The sequence below is a fragment of the Cicer arietinum genome, chromosome 7 (genome assembly GCF_000331145.2).
Source record: "Cicer arietinum cultivar CDC Frontier isolate Library 1 chromosome 7, Cicar.CDCFrontier_v2.0, whole genome shotgun sequence".
Classification (NCBI taxonomy): domain Eukaryota; kingdom Viridiplantae; phylum Streptophyta; class Magnoliopsida; order Fabales; family Fabaceae; genus Cicer; species Cicer arietinum.
The window spans coordinates 14,676,010-14,696,337 of record NC_021166.2 but is presented as its reverse complement, the minus strand read 5'-3'; the positions used below and the strand labels follow the sequence as shown (position 1 = coordinate 14,696,337).

General features: G+C 27.7%; 1 protein-coding gene across 1 annotated transcript in view; it reads left to right on the top strand.

The window, feature by feature from the left end:
* The window catches only part of LOC101504960 (BEL1-like homeodomain protein 2), a 9,094-nt gene extending 3,955 nt beyond the window's left edge, over nucleotides 1-5,139 (top strand). The window contains exons 4-6 of the mRNA XM_073363700.1: nucleotides 1-297; nucleotides 1,485-1,545; nucleotides 4,057-5,139. The exon at nucleotides 1-297 is cut by the window's left edge and continues 26 nt beyond it. Coding sequence (XP_073219801.1) covers nucleotides 1-297; nucleotides 1,485-1,545; nucleotides 4,057-4,653 — 955 coding nt within the window. The 3' untranslated portion in view covers nucleotides 4,654-5,139. The remainder of the gene's footprint in view (nucleotides 298-1,484; nucleotides 1,546-4,056) is intronic.
* The last annotated feature ends 15,189 nt before the right edge of the window (nucleotides 5,140-20,328 follow it).

Sequence of the window (20,328 nt, the reverse complement as noted above, 5' to 3'; positions counted from 1 at the left end):
ATACACAGCACTAGCTCAGAAAGCAATGTCACGCCATTTTCGTTGTCTAAAGGATGCAATAACAGCACAATTGAAACATAGTTGTGAGTTATTGGGAGAGAAAGATGGTGTGGGGACCTCAGGTTTGACCAAAGGTGAGACACCAAGACTTAAAATTCTTGAACAAAGCTTAAGACAACAAAGAGCGTTTCATCAAATGGGTATGATGGAACAAGAAGCTTGGAGACCACAGAGAGGATTGCCTGAACGATCTGTCAACATTTTGAGAGCCTGGCTTTTTGAACATTTTCTTCACCCGTACGTTCTCTTTCTCTTTCTCTCTCATTATTAATTCTCCAAACAACTACTATTATTATAAATTATTCACTCCTTACATTTTCTCACTATTATTTCCTACTAAATTCTCAACCTCATTATTATTTTATATACTCTTTTAATTTCTCACCTTAAATATTATTTATGATAAGATTAGGAATTTCAAAACATTTTGCGACAACACATTGAGTTGAGCCTTAATTATTATTTATTTATTTATTTTGTGCAATAACATCAAAACGGTAGTTAAGACTGCATTATCCCAAAGGTGTAACTCAAGTGTTAATTGAGACAACGAAAGGAGTTTGTGACTCTAACATGCACAACTAATAATATCCCATAAAATATTCATATTGATTGTAGTTGTTCAAAATATAAAATATAGCAACACCATTGTCATTTCGATCAAAATTTAAAACCATAGAGTTAGTGATCCAAATTCAACAACTATGTAGTTGCTGTAGAGATTTTAGCTTCCATTATAAATTTTAGGGTAAGATACCTTACACTTATAGCTAGCATGGAAGTTCATATATATAACTTGCATGGAGTGGAATTAATCTCCTCATAAAATAATTATATTATATTAGACTTGGGAGACAAGAGAAAAAGCAGTTAATGATGGAGAGGTATATAATATATTCCATATGACATAATGATAAAATTGTGAAAAAGCAAAACACACAATACGATAGATACTGTGATGAATACTAGTTTGTATAAAAAAAAAAAAAGTAAAGTGTGTAGGACAGGTTTCTGTTAATTAACGAAGAGGAAAAAAAGGAGGTTGAGAGAGAGAGAAAGTCCCACCCCAAAGATAGAATCTAAAAGGTCATTAATATATATTGCAGAGAGGCTGAAATTTTAATAGCTTCCGTGGACAGTAAAAAGCTGTAAATATAAATATGTACATGCATTTGAATTGCAATGAATAGAAATAAGTAAGTGAGTAATTAAGCATATATAATAAAGTAGTACAGCGTTTGCAGCGATGTTTGTTTGTAGTAAATTCATAGATTCTTACGCCCAGAAAGGGAGAGACAGAGAGAAAGAAGAAAAAAAAGAAAGATAATTGATAGTAGTAATATTAAGAGAAAATGTGTGTGTATGTTTATATAGACGCGGTTAAAGGAAAAGAGTGTGATGTCATTTTCTGGTCTCTTTCTCAGGTACCCTAGTGATGCAGATAAGCAACTCTTAGCACGACAGACTGGCCTTTCCAGAAATCAGGTTCGCCTTCTCTCCATTCTTAGCTTTCCACAATCCATATACGTGATAACAGAATAAGACAATTATTTTTTTCTTTTCTTTTTTCATTATTACATGCACGGACCACATGCATATATTATCTATCATCTTCCTTTCATGGAATGGATCACAACATAAGGGACCAGCTCTATATCTTCAGATGCAACTTACATTGTTTTTGCTTTTGTTTTCTCTCCTTCATTCTATTCCTTTCATACTAACACATACACCAATGTGCCCTTTCTTTTTCTTTTAAAAAAAATTATTGGACCTCCTGAAACTGCTAAAATTAATGACAAGTTTCCATGCTAGTAGTATTAAAGTAGTACAACTAAATTATGATAAAATCAGATATTACGTTCAAATTTGAATTGAATATAATATATTAATGTTACGAAATTAATTTAAAAATGAAATATATCTTCTACTTAATTACTGTAAAAATATAAATATACTTTTAAATAATGTTTTTACTAATTTAGAATTCTCAATATTCTATTCTTCTTATCTGAAACCTTTTTTTGGGGTTTCTTACATTTCCTTTTTGACATAACTATGAAATTGATCATAAAAATAAAGAGACATGAAATTTTATTGAAAGTTTAGCTGTTTTCGAGTTTCACTCACTTTTTCCCTCTCACTCATAAACTTTCTCTCTCATATCAATTGGCTTCACTTCCCCCCAACTACACAATAGGGACCATAAATAAGGAAAATAAATGATCTTTTCTAGATATTATTGTCTCATCGTGGTAAATTCCTTTTCATGTTTATGCCCTCTCTACACAGCATATATAAATGCAATTTTTTTTCCTTTTTCTTTTTAGTGTCACATAATACAAAAACTGTTATTTTTTTTTATAATAATTATTAATTAATTTCTTCTTTTGTACAAAAAACTGTCAGAGACATAAGATAGCACAAAACAATAGATTTAAATGATAGTATATATTTTACTCAATAAAACTATAGCACGTAGTAAATTATATTCTCATTAAACAGTACTTTTCCCCTATATCTTCCTAATTTGTATATTATATCAACACCTACGTGTTAACTTCTTACCCCTTATGTATATGCCTACACCTATAATAGTAAGTGACACGGGGTAAGGACAACACATTGTAGAATCTATAGGTTCACGGTCATACAAAACTTTGTCCCTAGCTTCTAAATAAAAACAACTCATATATAATTGCACTATATCATTCATTCATTCATATTGAGTAGTATTTTTTTGTCCTATAGTATGTCAACAAAAAATGGTACAAAAACTTGTGTTTTGGTTAAAAAAATAAAGATAGTGTAAGAGTGGTAGAACTTTAATTCTCTTTTATATGTATTTTACAATTTTTTTCTCTTTAAAAAAAATTAATTGTCTAATTTACAATGAACTAATGTGTATTTATTTTACAATTTCAAAAATAACTTTAGGAAATTGATAATGGGAAACTAGGTCGATATCACTACCATATATATGATAGAGGGACAAACAGAATCGAAAGAAAGCATGTCTTTTATGTTTCCTTTTTTCCTAGAACAGACAACACAATTGAATTACTGAAATGTATATTATATGTATGTACTTGCAATGTTTGCTTAAATTAAAACTAGAGGTCGATATCAACTGCATAGCTCGAGTTTGCATGCTAAAATTGTGCCATTTTTTTAAACCGAGTGCCAAGTGCATGCATATTACTCTCTCTCGTTGTAAAAGAAAGTTGTGTCAATAAATATTAATTTATTTAGTTTAAAATTTGAACAAATATATCAATATTTAATTTTTTTTACATATTTAAGACTAGAGGGAATATATTTTCTATATTTTTCGCATTTGATTCTTTTGGAACTTTTATCTCTCATTTTTTTCTATGCTTTTCTATTTGAAAATATATCCAGATTTTTACATTTTCTAATTTTCCATCAATTACTAATATTTATTTCATAATTAATTAAATATTTTAACTATTCTACAAATTAATAATTTGTTATACATCTAAAGTTTAAGTTTATATAATTGATATTAATCAATCAAGTTGGTATAAAAATAGAGTATAATTTTCATATGTCTTAACTAAATGTTAACACATCACAACAACACAATCAATTATTTGTAACTTTTTAAATAATTATAATTAAAATAAAATATTTTAATAATCTAACAATTATAATTCATTAGTAATGTAAAGACCATTTAATAAAACATTGATTAGTTAGTGTGTAAAAATGAATATTACCTTTTCATTCTTTTTTTTTTTTATAGATAAATTTTAATAAATTACTAGTTAAATAAACTTTTTTATTTTTAATTTAAACTTGAGACTTCTTTTTTATAACTTCTTGGACGTGACTTAAATGATTAACCAAAGTACTAAACTACTTGTTGGGGATACTATTAGAGTGCATTAAAATAAATACCAGAAATGTAGTAGCATAGCATCTACATACAACATATATATGGATGAATTGAACATGTTTGTTAATAATTTTCAGGTATCAAACTGGTTCATTAATGCCAGGGTTCGTTTGTGGAAACCCATGGTAGAAGATATGTACCAAGAAGAACTTAAAGAAGCAGAAGGATCAGATACAGAAGAAGATAATAATAATAATAATAAAGAAAAGAATCAAAACAGTAGCAACAACACTAGTGGTCACAACAACATTGCTACGACAATTGCACAAACTCCAACACCTTCTTCAACAACAACATCAAAGAGATCCAATATCAATGCAAATGAAAACGACGTGTCACTTACAACAGCAATTAATAGACAAGGCTTCTCGGAAAACCAAGCAATTACCTCCGCCACCAAAACCACCGTCTCTGAGGTGGCGCCACCTATCTCCGACACAGACTTGTCCCCACAAAATAACAACAGATCAATGGTTGTAGATGACACGTGTCGTCATGGCAGCTTTGTTACAGCCGAATATGGGACCGCTTCTGCTGCTACATCTGACATTGGTTCTACACTCATAAGATTTGGGACCACTTCTGGTGACGTGTCACTTACTTTAGGGCTACGTCACGCCGGAAACATGCCCGACAAAACACCTTTCTCTCTTAGAGACTTTGGAGGCATTTAATTTTTTATTTATTTTCATTTTCAACTTCCCTATAATATTATTATTATTATTACTATTACTTCACATAATAATCATCATAATTAATAATACATATTTATAGCTGGTTGTTTTATTATTATTAATATTATTATAACATCATTATTATGATGATGATATATCAAAAGAAAACATTTTTTTTCCTTTTTGTTTCTCTATGATATTCCTTTCTCTTTAATTTGCATTTTATGGAAGGAAAGGAAGAAGGGGAATACGGTTTGAGAAACTGTAGCCTTATGTGTAATCATGATCATCAGCTGGCTAGCTAGGGTAGCTTTCTCTGGTGATATGTATAACTGTATAGTAGGTTGTTTTTTTGTGCTTCTTTTTTGCCCCATTAAAATATTTGTACTTAATGATGCTTTTGTACCTTAATTATTAATTTAATAGCATTTTATCTAGCTATAATTAATTCATAACATCTGCCAATATATATCGTATTGAGCCTCATTGGTAGTCTTGTATGTTTATTACACATGAACTTTGAATTTGTTATGGCCAGTGATTCATGTGGATGATTTGATTTGAAGAGAGAAACATGTAAGAGTTTATTTAAGTGATAAGGGGTCATCAATTCAAGAGTTTACAAGTTATATCTACAAAAGTTGTTTAGTAGATGTAAATATGGATGAACCATTCATGACAATGGCAGACATTTTTTTTCTGAACTGTAAACTCTCTGATCATTGAGAACCTTTGCACAACTCTCTTCGTAAAACACTTTGATCTTGTAGAGATATTGATTCGTAAACTTTGGTGGAAATATTGTTCTTATGAATTATGTCCACAATAGTATTCTTATTTTTTACCTCTCAGTGATTTTTTTTTTTTTCAAAAAACTTTTAAAAATTAATTTATGCCACCAAAAATATTATTGGGGTACGTCGCGAACTAAGTCGCTTTCTTTAAAACGTTTCGCAGTATTACTTAAATTTTGTAAAACAGACTATCAACTACGAAGTTCCCAAAGTAATACATCCCAGATACATTGTATCGGAGTTTCACAGCACCGTAGAAAATCGTTCTACAATTACACCCTCAATATGGTTGTCACTCGTAATATGGTATTGTGACTACTCGAAAGAAAGAGAAGAAGTGAGAAAGAAATGGGAGAAGTTAAAAGCCTCAGATGCGGAGAACTTCTGGTGTATTTTTCCAACTAAGGAGAATCCTCTATTTCTAAGGGAAATCTACAACTCGATATGAGAAAAACTACCGATCCATTAGTCTAGATTCCCAAAACTTGCACTCCAAACTACCCTAGGTTTTTTACTACAAAAATGTGCGCTCCAAACTTTACTAGGTTTTTGACCGGGAAATAATCAGATGAGTGAGTCCAGATATTAGGGTTTGGCCGCGGCAATAAACAGATGCAGGAAGCTAGGAAGGAAGATTGGATCAATGTTGACTCGGTGGAGAGCAATTACATAATTAACGAATCAATGAGAGATAGAAACGCAAATATTCGTTTAATATTAAATAATTAATTTATTTATTAATTTTTTATATAATAAAAGATATACTCCACTTAGCCAAGGCCCAAGTCTGACGCGAACGGATAGCGTCATTCGCGTGCGTGTGTGGTGATCAATTTTGATGGCGTTCTTTTTCAAAATGGGGGTATACCTTGGGGCACATCCCAAGTTTCATACCTCCACTTTATAAACACTATTACTCTTACGTGACATTTACTTATTTTTCAATTCACGTCAACATTAACTCTCATGAATGTCATCATTATTTCCATCAATCTTCCATTAATATCATCATGATTTTCATTACTCTCTTTCATCGAGATGCGAGCAAAGGTGTGGAAAATTCATAATTCAAATGAGATTTATGTGGGCTCTCCATAGGACAGACTAAAATGGGTATGTTGTTCTGATGTCTGTTAATCTAAACAAGCGGGAGAACTTGGGGTGAAAAATTTGTGGATATTCACTCAACGCCTATTGGGGAAATGGAGATGGAGGCGCTTCTAAACGGTGAACCATCTTTTTCTAAGTTGTGATATCTCTACACAAGTGTGGTACAAGATGCTCAGGTGGTTTGGATGAGTCGTAGTAAAGCCACCCATTTTGTTCAGTTTGTTTTCGGTATTCTATTCATTTGGTAATTTTGATAAAATTCAAGGACTATAGCTTCGGTGTTGCACTTTGTAGTGTGGCTCATTTTGATATCACGGAATGATGATATATATTTTCTGCTATGCCTTATCTTGGAATGATGATATACATTTTTTGCATTCGTTCTTTTGTTTGACTCGTTTGTTGATTGAGTTTCTTGGTAATTCGATGCTTCTCTCGAGACTCCAACCTTCTTTAGGACATCATCCATTGATTGTTTCATCCTTCTCTTATTCTGGTATTTTTGGCTAATTTATCTTTGGTGATGGTCATATACTCGCATCCCTGCCACCCGTCGGTGAAAACGAACATAATCACTATTTTACTAAAATACATGCATAAACATCGACAAGTGTCTCAATGCATGTATATATTGCTTGGCAATAATTGATTTGTATTTGGTCATGTGGGCACAATTTGAGCCATGGTTTTAATGAGAAAGAAGTAATTCTTTTGTATTTGCAAAAAAAATAAAACAAAAACTTATTAACCTTTGTCTATCTAAATAAACATATAGTTATAGGTCAAATGCTCTAATTGGTTGTATTAGATTGAGAGCGGTGATCAATTGATATCTAAAGCTCAAATTAACATTTTAATTTGGTGTTGCAAAGTGTTTAGACAAGGAGATATTTATCGTGAAAAATCACGTCACAAAAAGATACCTCGTTGTGGTGATCCACATAATATAATACATACACACCTAGATGCCCCTACATTACGTTTATTTTGATGTATCCCTTTGTATCCGTACTCATCTTTAGACGTGAATTATTAAACCTCCCACCTTGTCAAAGGTTATGTCATGTCATATAAATTGAGGAATGACATGCATAATAAAGACTTCGCGTCTCTGCTCTCTCTACCCAATTAGAAAGGATGGGCCATCTCAACATTCTATACCCAATATATATACATATATATATATATTCATCCACTTTTGTTCAAGTATATTTATAAGGAAAACACTCGTTAATCACTTACCTTTCGCTACAGCTGAAATAAATACTAAAGTGGTTAAAACTTGTTTTGATATTGCCCATGTCCTCTAATATTGAAGTCAATTTTACAATTTTATTTTATATTTTTGAAAAGTTTACAATTTTCTCTAACTCGTGAAATTAAATACTCCACTACTAGTTTTATTTTTAGGAGATTTTTATGGTACAATTGAAAACTAACATGTTTGTTAGTATTAAATTAAATTATGAATAGTCTAATAACATCTCATATATAAGTTTGACTATATTTTAAATTTAAAATCATTAACTTTTGAAGTTTTACATTTTTTTCTATTTTAAAATAATTAATAATTATTCATTAAATTATATGTAAAAAATAATAAAAAAATTATGTACACCATTTTTCACCGTTTTCGTCTACCTTTTTTTATCGCCTCTCTCTTTTGTTCTGTATTGTCTATCTTTGTTGTTAGTTTATTGAGAATCAAAGATAAATTTGAAAACGACGTGTAACAATGGCTATGCGTAGGGATGGGAATAGGCTAGGCCGTCCGACAGAGGTCTATGGCGTAGCCTACTAGAAACTAATTTAATAAAAAGGTTAGGCTCAAACTAATAATAAAACTTATTTATTTAAATAGGTCAGACTTAGGCTTATAAAAAAGTCTATTAGGCCTGACAGGTCGGCATATATATATATATATATATATATATATATATATATATGTATATTATTGAATCAAATATTTAATTATAATTATGAATATTATATTCACGTGTACAACTAGCCCTAATAATGTTTTCGACTTTTTTTATTCAAGACATTAAAGTTTCACATTTAAAATAACTTAAATAAAAAATTATTTAAATAATTAAAAATTGAATCCTAAATTATACAATTTTTCAATGTTTGTAGTAAAACTATAATAGTTATATTTTTCAAAATATATATTATCTATTTCTTAATTACATAAGTTCAAATATTTAAAAAGATACTTAACTCTCCACAAATATATGATTTTTCTTTTTGTTTAATTAATTTAAGTAACACTTTTTTAAAATCTAAACAAATTTAAATAACAAACTAACTTTTTAAATATATATATATATATATATATATATATATATATATATATATAATAATTTATTAAAATTATTTTTTATTATTATATTAATAGTATTATTTCCTATTTTAAATTCTATCAATTAAGCAATCACTCAGTAGACATTCCATATTCGGTAGTCATTCCATTTTTTTTAATCATTTCATTTTCGATAGCCATTCAATTAGTCAATAACTCAGTAGTCTTTCCATATTTGTTTGAGAAATAATAATTGGTGAGTTTGTTTTAGAAAAAAAAATTTATTATTTAAAACTAAGAATTATGTTTTAGGGTTTAAAGGATGTTTGTTTCAGATTTTTTAAAAATTATTTTGTTAGAAAAATTATTTTTTGTTTAATATATATAGATATATACATTGATATTGGTATGTGGAGAACATGTGGTATGAACAGAGCATTTAAATGTTTTAATATGAATAAGACTTTTAAATAGGCTTCCTGGCCAAGGCAGAAAAAATCCTATGATAGACCGTATGCCAGACTTAGGCCTAAAAAATGAATCATAGGTCAGACTCAGGCCTTTCAAGGTCTGACCTGACCTGACTTATTCCCACCCCTAGCTATGTGTGATCGACGACATATGAGGCGATTTTCTTTGGTGCGGTTTCGCGAAAGGAAACGAAGGAATTCTGAACTTTTGAATTGATAAGGATTTTAATTGTAATTAAAATAAAAAAATTTATTAAATTCAAAAGATTAAATTGAAAATATAAATGTACTAATACAAATAATTTGATCAACTTAATATATAATTAATATATAATATATAGATGTTGACATAAAAAAATAATACGTTAATTAATTAAAAAAAATAAGATTAACGATACATTCTACTTTTTTAAAACTATTATAAAAGTTTCTTATTTTTATTAGCATTTGTTATTATTTGATTATCAATAATTCAGTTTTTGGGTTGGGCCCAGCATGCTGAAATTTTAGGTGAAAAAATAAATTGGAACACGGTTAGACACGTCAGCTATGAATATCCCACGAGGTCGTACCAATTCTCTTCATTGTCATGCTTGCAAATGCAAAATTATTCTAATAAAAAGAACCATAACAGTAATACTAATATTCAATTTTATATATTAATAAAATATTATTAATTTACACATTAATATATTTAATTTAATTTTTTTATTTTAAAATAAATTAATAATAATAATAATATGGATAATAAGTATGTTTAAAAAAGGTATAAACGTAATAAATTTGAAAAATATTTAATATCAAGCGAAAAATATTTTTCCAAAAGCAATGTCAATGAGACTTATAAAAAAAATAGTAGTATAATCTTGTAATCATTTTACTGAATTGAACATTGTATTTTCTATCTTAGCCCGTTTTGACTTTGTCACTGCTGACATTTTTTAATTCATCCAATTAATTTATATTACTATTAATACTTAAATTCATGTGGTCCATTTTTTATAATTAATAACGAATATGACTGTATGATAGCGAAGATATGCAGTATTGATAGCGAAGATGTGACAATTTAGATTTAATAAAAATCACCCAATACAAACGAAAAAACTACTCACGAACTTAAACTTTATATAAAAAAAATTAAAACTACTGACGAACTTAAACTTTACAACAAAAATTCTAAAACATTCATTTCAGTAAAATTTATATGAACGGTGATGAATCATAGGTCAAGCTTATAAAAGCAACGGTCAGAGTTATAGAAGCAGCCACAAAAAACACATTCCCGTAGAGTCAGACATAAATACTCTATTTAAAGCCCTTTATGATTGATAAAATTGAATGTTAAATTTTAAATATGTTGGTTTAATTTGGTTAATTTATAATTTTAATTTTTTCTTTTATAAATTTTTAATTTATATAACTTTTTTTCGATGATAATTTCTGGACCATTGCAGTTATGTATGAATACACATCTAATTAATATATGTAAAATAATTTATCAAATACTTAATAAATTAATTAACTAATCCCTCTTAAACACTTAATTAATTAATCTCTCTTATTTAAACACAGTTAAAATTATAATACTTAATTAATTAATTTTTCCCTCTTATCCAAACACACTTTAGTTAATTGTAGTGACAAGGGCAACTAAAACATTAGTCTAGATCCAAATTATAGAAGATTAAAAAAAATTGATGTTAGACATGTGATGGTAGGGTGTATGATATTTGTTTGAAATAGTTGATTTACTTTTATAAATTATTAGAGTTTAATTTGATATTATTGTTTATATTTTAAGAAGTAATTATTGATTTACAATCACATTAATAAAAAAATAGTTAAATAATAAAATGTCTAAAAGACTAATTGATAAAGAGAAGAAAAATCGAAGAAAAATAAAATAATTTTTTTAATAGAATTACTTCAATAGTAAAATTCTTTTTGAATAAATTATGACTTCTATAATCGATGTATTTTATAAGTAGAATTGTTTTTATAAATAAAATTATAGTTGTTGTGTTATCAATGTTGAAATGTACATTTGAGTTCAAAAGGAGAATGTGACATGTTATTTGTACATTTTTTTTTTTGTTACATAAATTAATCTAACAAAATAGTATGCATCATATATATTGGCATATGTACAGTGAATCATGTTAATTGATATGTGTGAAGTGTATTATAGAAATTAACATTTATAAAAAAACTAAAATTTATTTTATCAAATTTTTAAATTGCATTTTTTTATTAGAGACTCAATTTTAAAAATTAAAATAAACTTCCAAAAAAGAAAATTAGAGAATTGGGATTAATTGACTACATATACAATTTTACGGTTATCCATGTTTCTATATAGCTAGCTAGTGAGCGAGAGTATCTTACTTTTGCAATGGCAACATTAATAATAAGAGAAAATTTGTTTATTATGAATGAAATACTATGCGTTTCCTTTGTTAGAAAAAGGAGAGAACACTTGTTGTATATGCAAATTTGAATGTTTCCATCACGCGTCCTTTTTCCATGAAATTTCAATTGTGAACGTGTGTCGTCAATATTACATGCCATCTAATTAATTAATTTATTTTTAGTTTCCCATTCTTAGGCCAGATTCCTTTTGAAACTGTTGCAAATTTTTGTACTAAAAGGGTAAAGCTAGACGAAAAAAATATTTTCACAATTAAATTAATAAATAAAAAATCAAAATAGTATACTTTTTATAGGCCAGGAGAGAGGACCCCCGGTATTTAAATTTCTGCATGCGTGAAAACCCCGCTAATAGATTCTCTCTAAAATATTTTGTTCCTATCTCAAATTAATGTGAAGCTAAAAACATATTTTTTATTTTTTATTTTTTAAAGATGAAGGGTATCTTTTGGAATTCCCATGAGATAGTACTAGTGATTTGATTTTTAACACAGAGAGTAATAAAGCGTTTTAAATTTCTGCTACATAGGTACATGTGTGATGTGGACTTGAAATTCAATGAAAGAGACTGAAGGAATGTCCCTCGCTTTTTTGTTTTTTACTTTTTAATGGGGTTATAGACAGATTCGCTTTCTAGTATAACACATGATATTATATCAAGTGTCAATAAAAACAATTTTATTTATAATATAAATAAACTATGTGATTGTAAGTATGTGTATGTATAAAATTACAGTCAGGGAAATATTCATTAGGGCTTTGCTAGAATTTTTATTTTGTACTTTATACCAAGAGCTTGTTAATATAGTACGGTTTGTATCTCATGGATGGATTTGAACTTATGATATGGAATTTGATGTTGTGTTGAACAGCCTAGAGAGCTAGAGGGTAAAACTTGATTCCCATCCCCCAACCATTTTGTTTGAATTTTTTATGTAATATATTATACCGTTTCTTAAGAATCATGATTTAGTTTAAAAAAAGATAAATAATTAAAGAGAAAAATTAAAATTAAAATAATTATTTGAAGAATTGTTTTTACAATTAGAGTATAGTCCCCCGCAAGTTGGAAGTATGTAACAACATTTTGAATTTGTAAAGAACAATACAAGAAAAAGAAAAATACAATGAAACTAATGAAAGAAAAAAAAAATACAAAGCTGTAATCACTTAAGCTAAACAACAAAATTCATGTAGAAAGTGGTAGCGGCCAAGATGCATAACTCTCGTCGAAGTTTTCGACCTACTTTGGGCTAATTTAAAAATCTTTTGGTTTCTCTGCAACATTCACTTCAATATAGAATCAAAAAATTTAATTTTGGATCTTCAAATGTCAAATGTGACCAACAAAATTTAACCATAATATGATGGAAGCACAAAGAGAACGAGAAATGTTTAATATCATAGGGTAAAAAAGTAAAGAAAATGATAAGTGTTTTACTACCATATGTTAGAAGCACAAATTAAAGAAATCCAACAATGGTTAAAAATAATTAAATTATAGTGAAATATATCACTATGGCATCTTCAATCTTGAATCTACAAATATTATACAATTAAGTTGAAAAAAATAAAAAATCACAAATCACAAATTTGGATTCAAAATGAGAAAGAAAATTTGGAAAAAGAATATAGCGAAATAATTATTATTGATCTGATATCATGTTAAGAATCATGGTTGAACCCAAGAAAGAGACAAATAATTAAAGAGAAAAATAAAACTTGAAATGATTATTTGAATAATCATTTTTACAATTAAAGTATGATGCACTTTTATATAGTGCTATTAGTGTAACTAACTTAACAACTTTCATCTAACCATAAGTAATTTTAATTACCTTTAATACCGCTTTTAAAATTGTCAATTATCTCCACGAATCAATAAAAATAAATTAATATATTTATTTTCACATAAAACTTCTCAGAAATGTTACATATTTCAATAATGTTTTAAATAAATACGTTCAATTATAAATTTTTATACTTTAGGTTACTAAGAAGAAGAAAATGTATTTTGTTAGTATAATTAGTGTCAATCAATATCTTATAATTGGATAATCTTATACTTACATGGTTTCAAGATTCTCTTGTCGTGGTGTGAATTTGATTCGTTCGTATGACTATTCTATATAGAAGTATGCTATGAGCTACTCATTTAAAATTTATTGTGCATCAATTACCACTCTCCTCCTTTGTAAAGTGCATTTGAGCATTTGATTCTTTAAAGGGTCTATTGAGTTATTACAAAGTGATAACAAAACAACAAAAAAAAGTATAGGTTGTTTCAATTTCACGTATATGTGAAAACAAGTTTTTAGAATGAGTCATCATTTTTTAAGTCGAATTTGTAAAGGTTGATTGTTTGTTGTATAACATACGAACATTTGAACAAAATACGAATAAGTAATAAAATATAATTTTTATGAAAGATAATATAAGCAAAAAGTTTTAGTGTCAATTTACCATTTGAAAAAGATTATGATCGATGAAAAAAGAATATAGACAGAGGCTCCTCGAATTATACATCACACCAAAAATAGACGAAATTTAAATCGGTTTAGGATTGACCAAATTATGAGTGTTTAAATGTTTATCAGATGATATACAAAGAAGATAGGGGGCATATTTTTCTACCCAAATCTTAGAAAATGACGATCTTTCACAAATCAATTAGTTAATATAGAAATGTGTATTTAATTAATAATTTTTATGAATCATGCAAGAGACAAATATTTTTTACTCATCAATTAGATAAATATGATCTTTCATGAATCAATTGGTTTCATAAATAGTGTGTTTCTTAAATATTGTTTAGATAAATTTTGATGAAAATTATTATGCACTAATTTTAATTTACTATAGAAACTATACACATAATAGATGATTTTTACTGTTTAGTTAGTTAAAATATAGATTTTAATGAATCATTTTTTGAAAAAAAAAAATATTTATTTTATTCGTAATAGAGTTATTGAATATCTTCTATCTTAAAGAAAAATATATTTCGCATTAATTATAATTTAATATATAAATCATATATTAGATAAATATTTGTCTATGATCAATTATGTAAAATGTCCATCTCATGTCAAATAATTAAAAGAATGTGTCTTTAATTTTATCGTGTGTCTGGAATATCTAAAAAAAAATGTGACACAATTATAATACATTAATTATAATGTATTGTAGAAACCATATGTGTAATAATTGTTTGCTACTCATAAATAAAATAATACAATTGTATTACATCATACCCATGTTAAATGTTTTTTAAGCAATTATATGTTAAATTACATTTATAGAAATTTGTATACTAAATAAAGTTATTAATTTGTTATACATATATATTAAATTAATAATTTTACACATAAATAAGAGTTTATGTATTCTAATATTTTACCGACAATACAAAAATATGTTTTATTTGAACAATTTTAAAATAATTTAATAATATTTAATCATAAAACTTTAAATATTTTAATATTGTGATGCATGAATTATTATGTCGTTTCTTCTTTCATTTTACTCTTTTTTTTTTCTATCTTAAAGTCAAAATTGTGATTCCAAATTGGTGCTGAGGCTAAAATGATTTTATATAAATATTAGATGACGTGAACTGACAAGCAAATTCGTAGGGAGATTAAATTAAATTTAAAACAACTAATTTCATCTAATTTGACATCTTATTAATTAAAAATTATTTGAATATGGTTTTAGATCATTAGTTGTATGTTCTATTTAGACGAATGTCGGCCATATTGAAACTCTAATTTAATATACTGGACCATTTTAAAGCCGAAAGATCAAGGCCCATGTTCGGTTTTTGCCACACCAAAAAAACTTAGATTATGTACCTCCACAGTTAGTTGTGCTCCACATTTATAATTTTTGTTTTTTAAAAAATTACTCTCACGTGAACAATTAATATATATAAAAAAAAAAAAAAAATAGATAATTGACATATACTCCAATTTCAATTTTTTCCAAAAAGTAATTTTTTCTCTGAATTAGAAATTTTATTTTTCAATTTTTCTAATAGTTATATTGTTAATTGCAAAATTCAAAAATGAACTTTTCAGAAGTTATCTTTATCTAAAAGTTTTATTTTTCAAATTTTCTAATACACAAAATAACTACTGAAAATTCACAAAATGAATTTTTCCTGATGAAAATAACTACTACAAAATTCAATTTCGAATTTTCAGGTTGAAACATAACTACCAAAAAATTCGAAAAATAATTTTTTTGGGTTCATTTTGTGTATCAGAATACGGGAAGAGGAGGAACAGTAGGATCATCTATATGAGGATCACATGCATCAAGAGGAACAACAACCAGATCTTGTGTCTAATCAACATATGTTTTTTAGAATATGTACGATCTTTCCATCCTTAAGGACTATGAAAACCACATTACAGCTAGAGTGTGAGATGAAATTGTTAGTAAATAATTTATTTTATTACATTGTACTAGGAGTGCACAAAGGATGGATTAGGTCGGGTTTGATGTGTCCCTTACTCGGTCCCTATATTTGATCGGATCAAATTTTAAACCATAATTGGTCCCTTAACCTGATCTAACACGAGTTGCGGGTTCATTAAGGACGGGACAAAATAAAGACGAGATCGAGTTGGTTCCAAGATGAGACGTCAAATAGTGATCCTTAAACTTTTTTTTTTTTAGAAAAAATAATTAAACATAAATAAACTCATAAATACCACTTCTCAATTCATTCAAGAGTAGTAACTCATAATATTGTTTTACAAACTACAAATTACTAAGTTAGTCATTAATTTTTTTAGAGAGAATGAGTCAATAATAACCTAAAATAATAACAAAAAATAATCATTTGTCCTTAAGTTAATTTGAGATGAGATGGTTAACCCGAGAAGTAACCCGAACTCGGTCCTTTTTTCTACCTTGTCTTTGTCTTGTCTTGTCCTTTTTATTTTTGGGATCGGGTCAAACTCGTCCCATTGCTTACGGGACAGGATGGATTTGCAGGACGAATCAGGTCTTGTACACTCCTACATTGTACAATTTAGTAAAATACAATATGTATATTTTGTTATATGTATAATATAGTGTAATATAGGTGTATAATTTATTTAAGACTTTGAATCTCTGTAATTTTAACATAATATAGTATAGCTATATATTATACGGTATAAATGATGTTATTTTAATTAATTAACTATTATACCATAAAACACTATTAACTAATTAATAATATAATTTATTATGTGTTATTTTAATTAAATAGGATAGATGTGCATTGAATGTTGTTTCGAAAGATAAAAATAAGACAAATTCATTGATATTATATACGTATTACCTACTAAGATAGATCAATAGATTACTAAATCATGCTTATGTTTGCTGCAAAGATGAAGTTTGCATACGATTGATGGTAATTTTATATCTGCTTTGTTGAAAGATGACGCATAAAGACTAGTTCATTTCACCTGTCATTTGATGTAATAATTATTACTCTCGACGATGTTAAGGGTCTGTTAAGCATACCATGCTATGGGAATTTATTCACACATCCGACTAACATGAGTGAAGATTTGGCAATGTGTTTATTGTTGAGCTATTAAGAGTGATTGAGATAGAAGTTGTAAATGAGACTAGGGTGAATAAAGGTGTTTCTTATAGTTTTGAATGGTTGAAAGATGTGTTTTTCAAGAAACTTCATGAAGGTGGGCTTGACTATGCAACGAAAGCATACCTACTGCATTTTGTAGGGTGTACAGTTCTAGCTAATCAAAGTTTTACTTTTGTATATGCAAAATATATGTTTTATATATTCATGTCTATAGAATCTTTGAGAAAGACTTTTCTTAATGAGAAAAGAAAAGACTTGCTATCTTTGGAATATGATACTACAACGCTGCTCAAAATCTTAGGGGATCCACTTTATTACATAAGTAGATTCTTAATCTATTATCATTTAAGTAAGCAATTCTTGTTGTATCGGCCAAAAACTTTGTTAATTGATCTTTACGGTGCTTCCTCTATCAATTAGATCTTTTATCTATAGAAAAAAATATCTAGGCATATATATTTTATTTATTCATAATTTGACTTATATGAAGTTTGTTTCTTTGCTACAACTAATAAAAATCGTTGTTGCGAACGATATATAAGTAGAAAGCATATTTACTTTGTGTCTAGTATTTATTAGTATTTGTGGAGTTGTTTGTTCTTTTCTTTTTTCTTTCTATAGTGGAGATAGTCGCACATAATGAAAGATCACGATCATATTGTTAAAAGCTTGGCATAAAAATGGGTTTTCGTTCGAGTGCCCGAAAATAGTATTCTAAAGCTTCTGTATGTTCTTCGTTACTTGTATAGATAAGATCTATATTATAAAGTATATAACTTCATTCCTAGGGATCAATTTCCAACCGCATAGCCTCATAATAATTCTATAAAGCTTTCACAAAATTTCCTTCAGATTGAGCCAACATCTGTTATGGTCATCATTCGGTTCAAAGAATCTTTGTTCCAGAACCATACATGAGATTTTCATCTCATACGACTCCTCTTTTCCTTTATGTGTATAATGATAAACATTCATATAATAAAAAAAGATTCCAAAATTCTCAATATCAACTGAGCGGGACTAGTGTTTTTACACGAAATTTCTAGCCAACCTTCTTGTAAAAGATCTTTTATTAATTTCAAAATGCAGATAGTGCAATACTTGCGATAAACGGACATGGGGATCATATGCACATGTTGTTTTATATGATTATTTTAGTGATGGTACCATGCCTGCAACAAAGTAGCTGATGTTGCATATCAGTTATGGGTTCTTTCAAATTCTTCTGATATGTTGTTCGTCGCTTATAAATTTGAGAGATATTAGTTATGTTCTCATTATCCCATTATCTCAAAGATGATAAGATGTGTTTCGGTGCAACTTGATACTTTGTCAACTCATCAACATGTTTCTTATCTTTTTCTTTTAAACGTCCCACAAATGTATTTCTTAAAAGTAGCCACTAACTCATGGTTGTGAACTCCACATATTAAACTAATAATCCATCCATCACCATTAAACGAACAACTACATCTTTTAGTTGAAGTCCAGGAGTTACCTTTATTTGACTTATATTTTTCACTTCTATCATAAGCGATAATTAATTTTGACTTTCTTCCTCTCTTTCTAGTCCCTGTGGTAGAACGAGTAATGATAACAATTGTTCGATTTTGTCGGCAATTCACTCTTGTCCATGATATTACAACTTCTCGTGACTCAAATATTTGATCAATGGTGAATATTTCAATCAAATCTACACATAATTGTGTTTCTTCATCCCTACTTAAAAAAAAAACACAACTAAAAAATATACATACCGATTTTTTCAATAATTTGAAATTTCTAGAATTACAAAACGAAAACGTATTAGAAATTTCAAAACGGAATTATCTAGAAATTATTAACTACTGAAAATTTCGAAAATAAAATTTTCGGTACACATTGTATGTATCAAAAATTTCGTTTTATTAAAAATCTGGTTTATTTTGGCACATAAAATTCAACTTCTTAAAATTTTTGCATATTGGATTTCTCAAGAACGAAATTTTCGATATTACTGTGTACTAAATTTTTGGGCAAAAAATTTTACTTATAAATGTTTTTGATAAAGGGATACAAAGTTGAGGCAAATTTTTTACAATAAGATAAATGAAAATGGAAAAAAAAAATTCATAATACAGGAGTACAAATCTAATTGAGGGGTACCATATCCAATTTTCTCAAGTTTCGGAGCTCTACTCGTCCACTTGATCAAAAGTAAAATGGGCATTTGGGTGGAGAACACATAGCCCAATGACATTCTTAACATGAAAATTGGCTTTTGTACCCCCTCAATTAATCCTATACCCCCTCATTTAAAAATTTTATTTTTAAATGTCCAAACTACCCTTGATAAAACTGTTAAAATTTAAAAGAATTTTTTTTACCGGAAATTTCAGAATGAGTGAAATTTCCGGTAGTTATAAATGAATACCGGAAATTTCATTTTTGAAATTTCCGGTAGTTATAAATATGAATACCGGAAATTTCATTTTTGAAATTTCCGGTAGTTATAAATGAATACCGGAAATTTCGTTTTTGAAATTTCCGGGAGTACAAAATTTTTTACAATTATAAAAAAAAATTTCTTCTCATTTTTACAATTACAAAATTGTTTATTAATAAAACAAAAATAATTATAATATTTTAAAATACCAAATATTATTTATAAATTAATTAATAAAATAAATTATATTAATAATAATAACAAGTTGTTTTTTTTTTTACTCATCTATTTAACCGTATTTTTTCTCTAATTTAATGTATTTTATTTTATTTTAATAATAGAATTTTGATTTTTTAATTTATTTAAAAAATCAAAATACTATTAATAAAAAAAATTAAATTGAAGAAAAAAAATACATCCTAAAATTTTGCCACAAACAAAACTTGTCCCTAATATTTTGCCACAAACAAAACGTGTCCCTACTATTTTGCCACAAACATTCATCCTAAAATCAAATGGTTGACTAAATGTGCCAC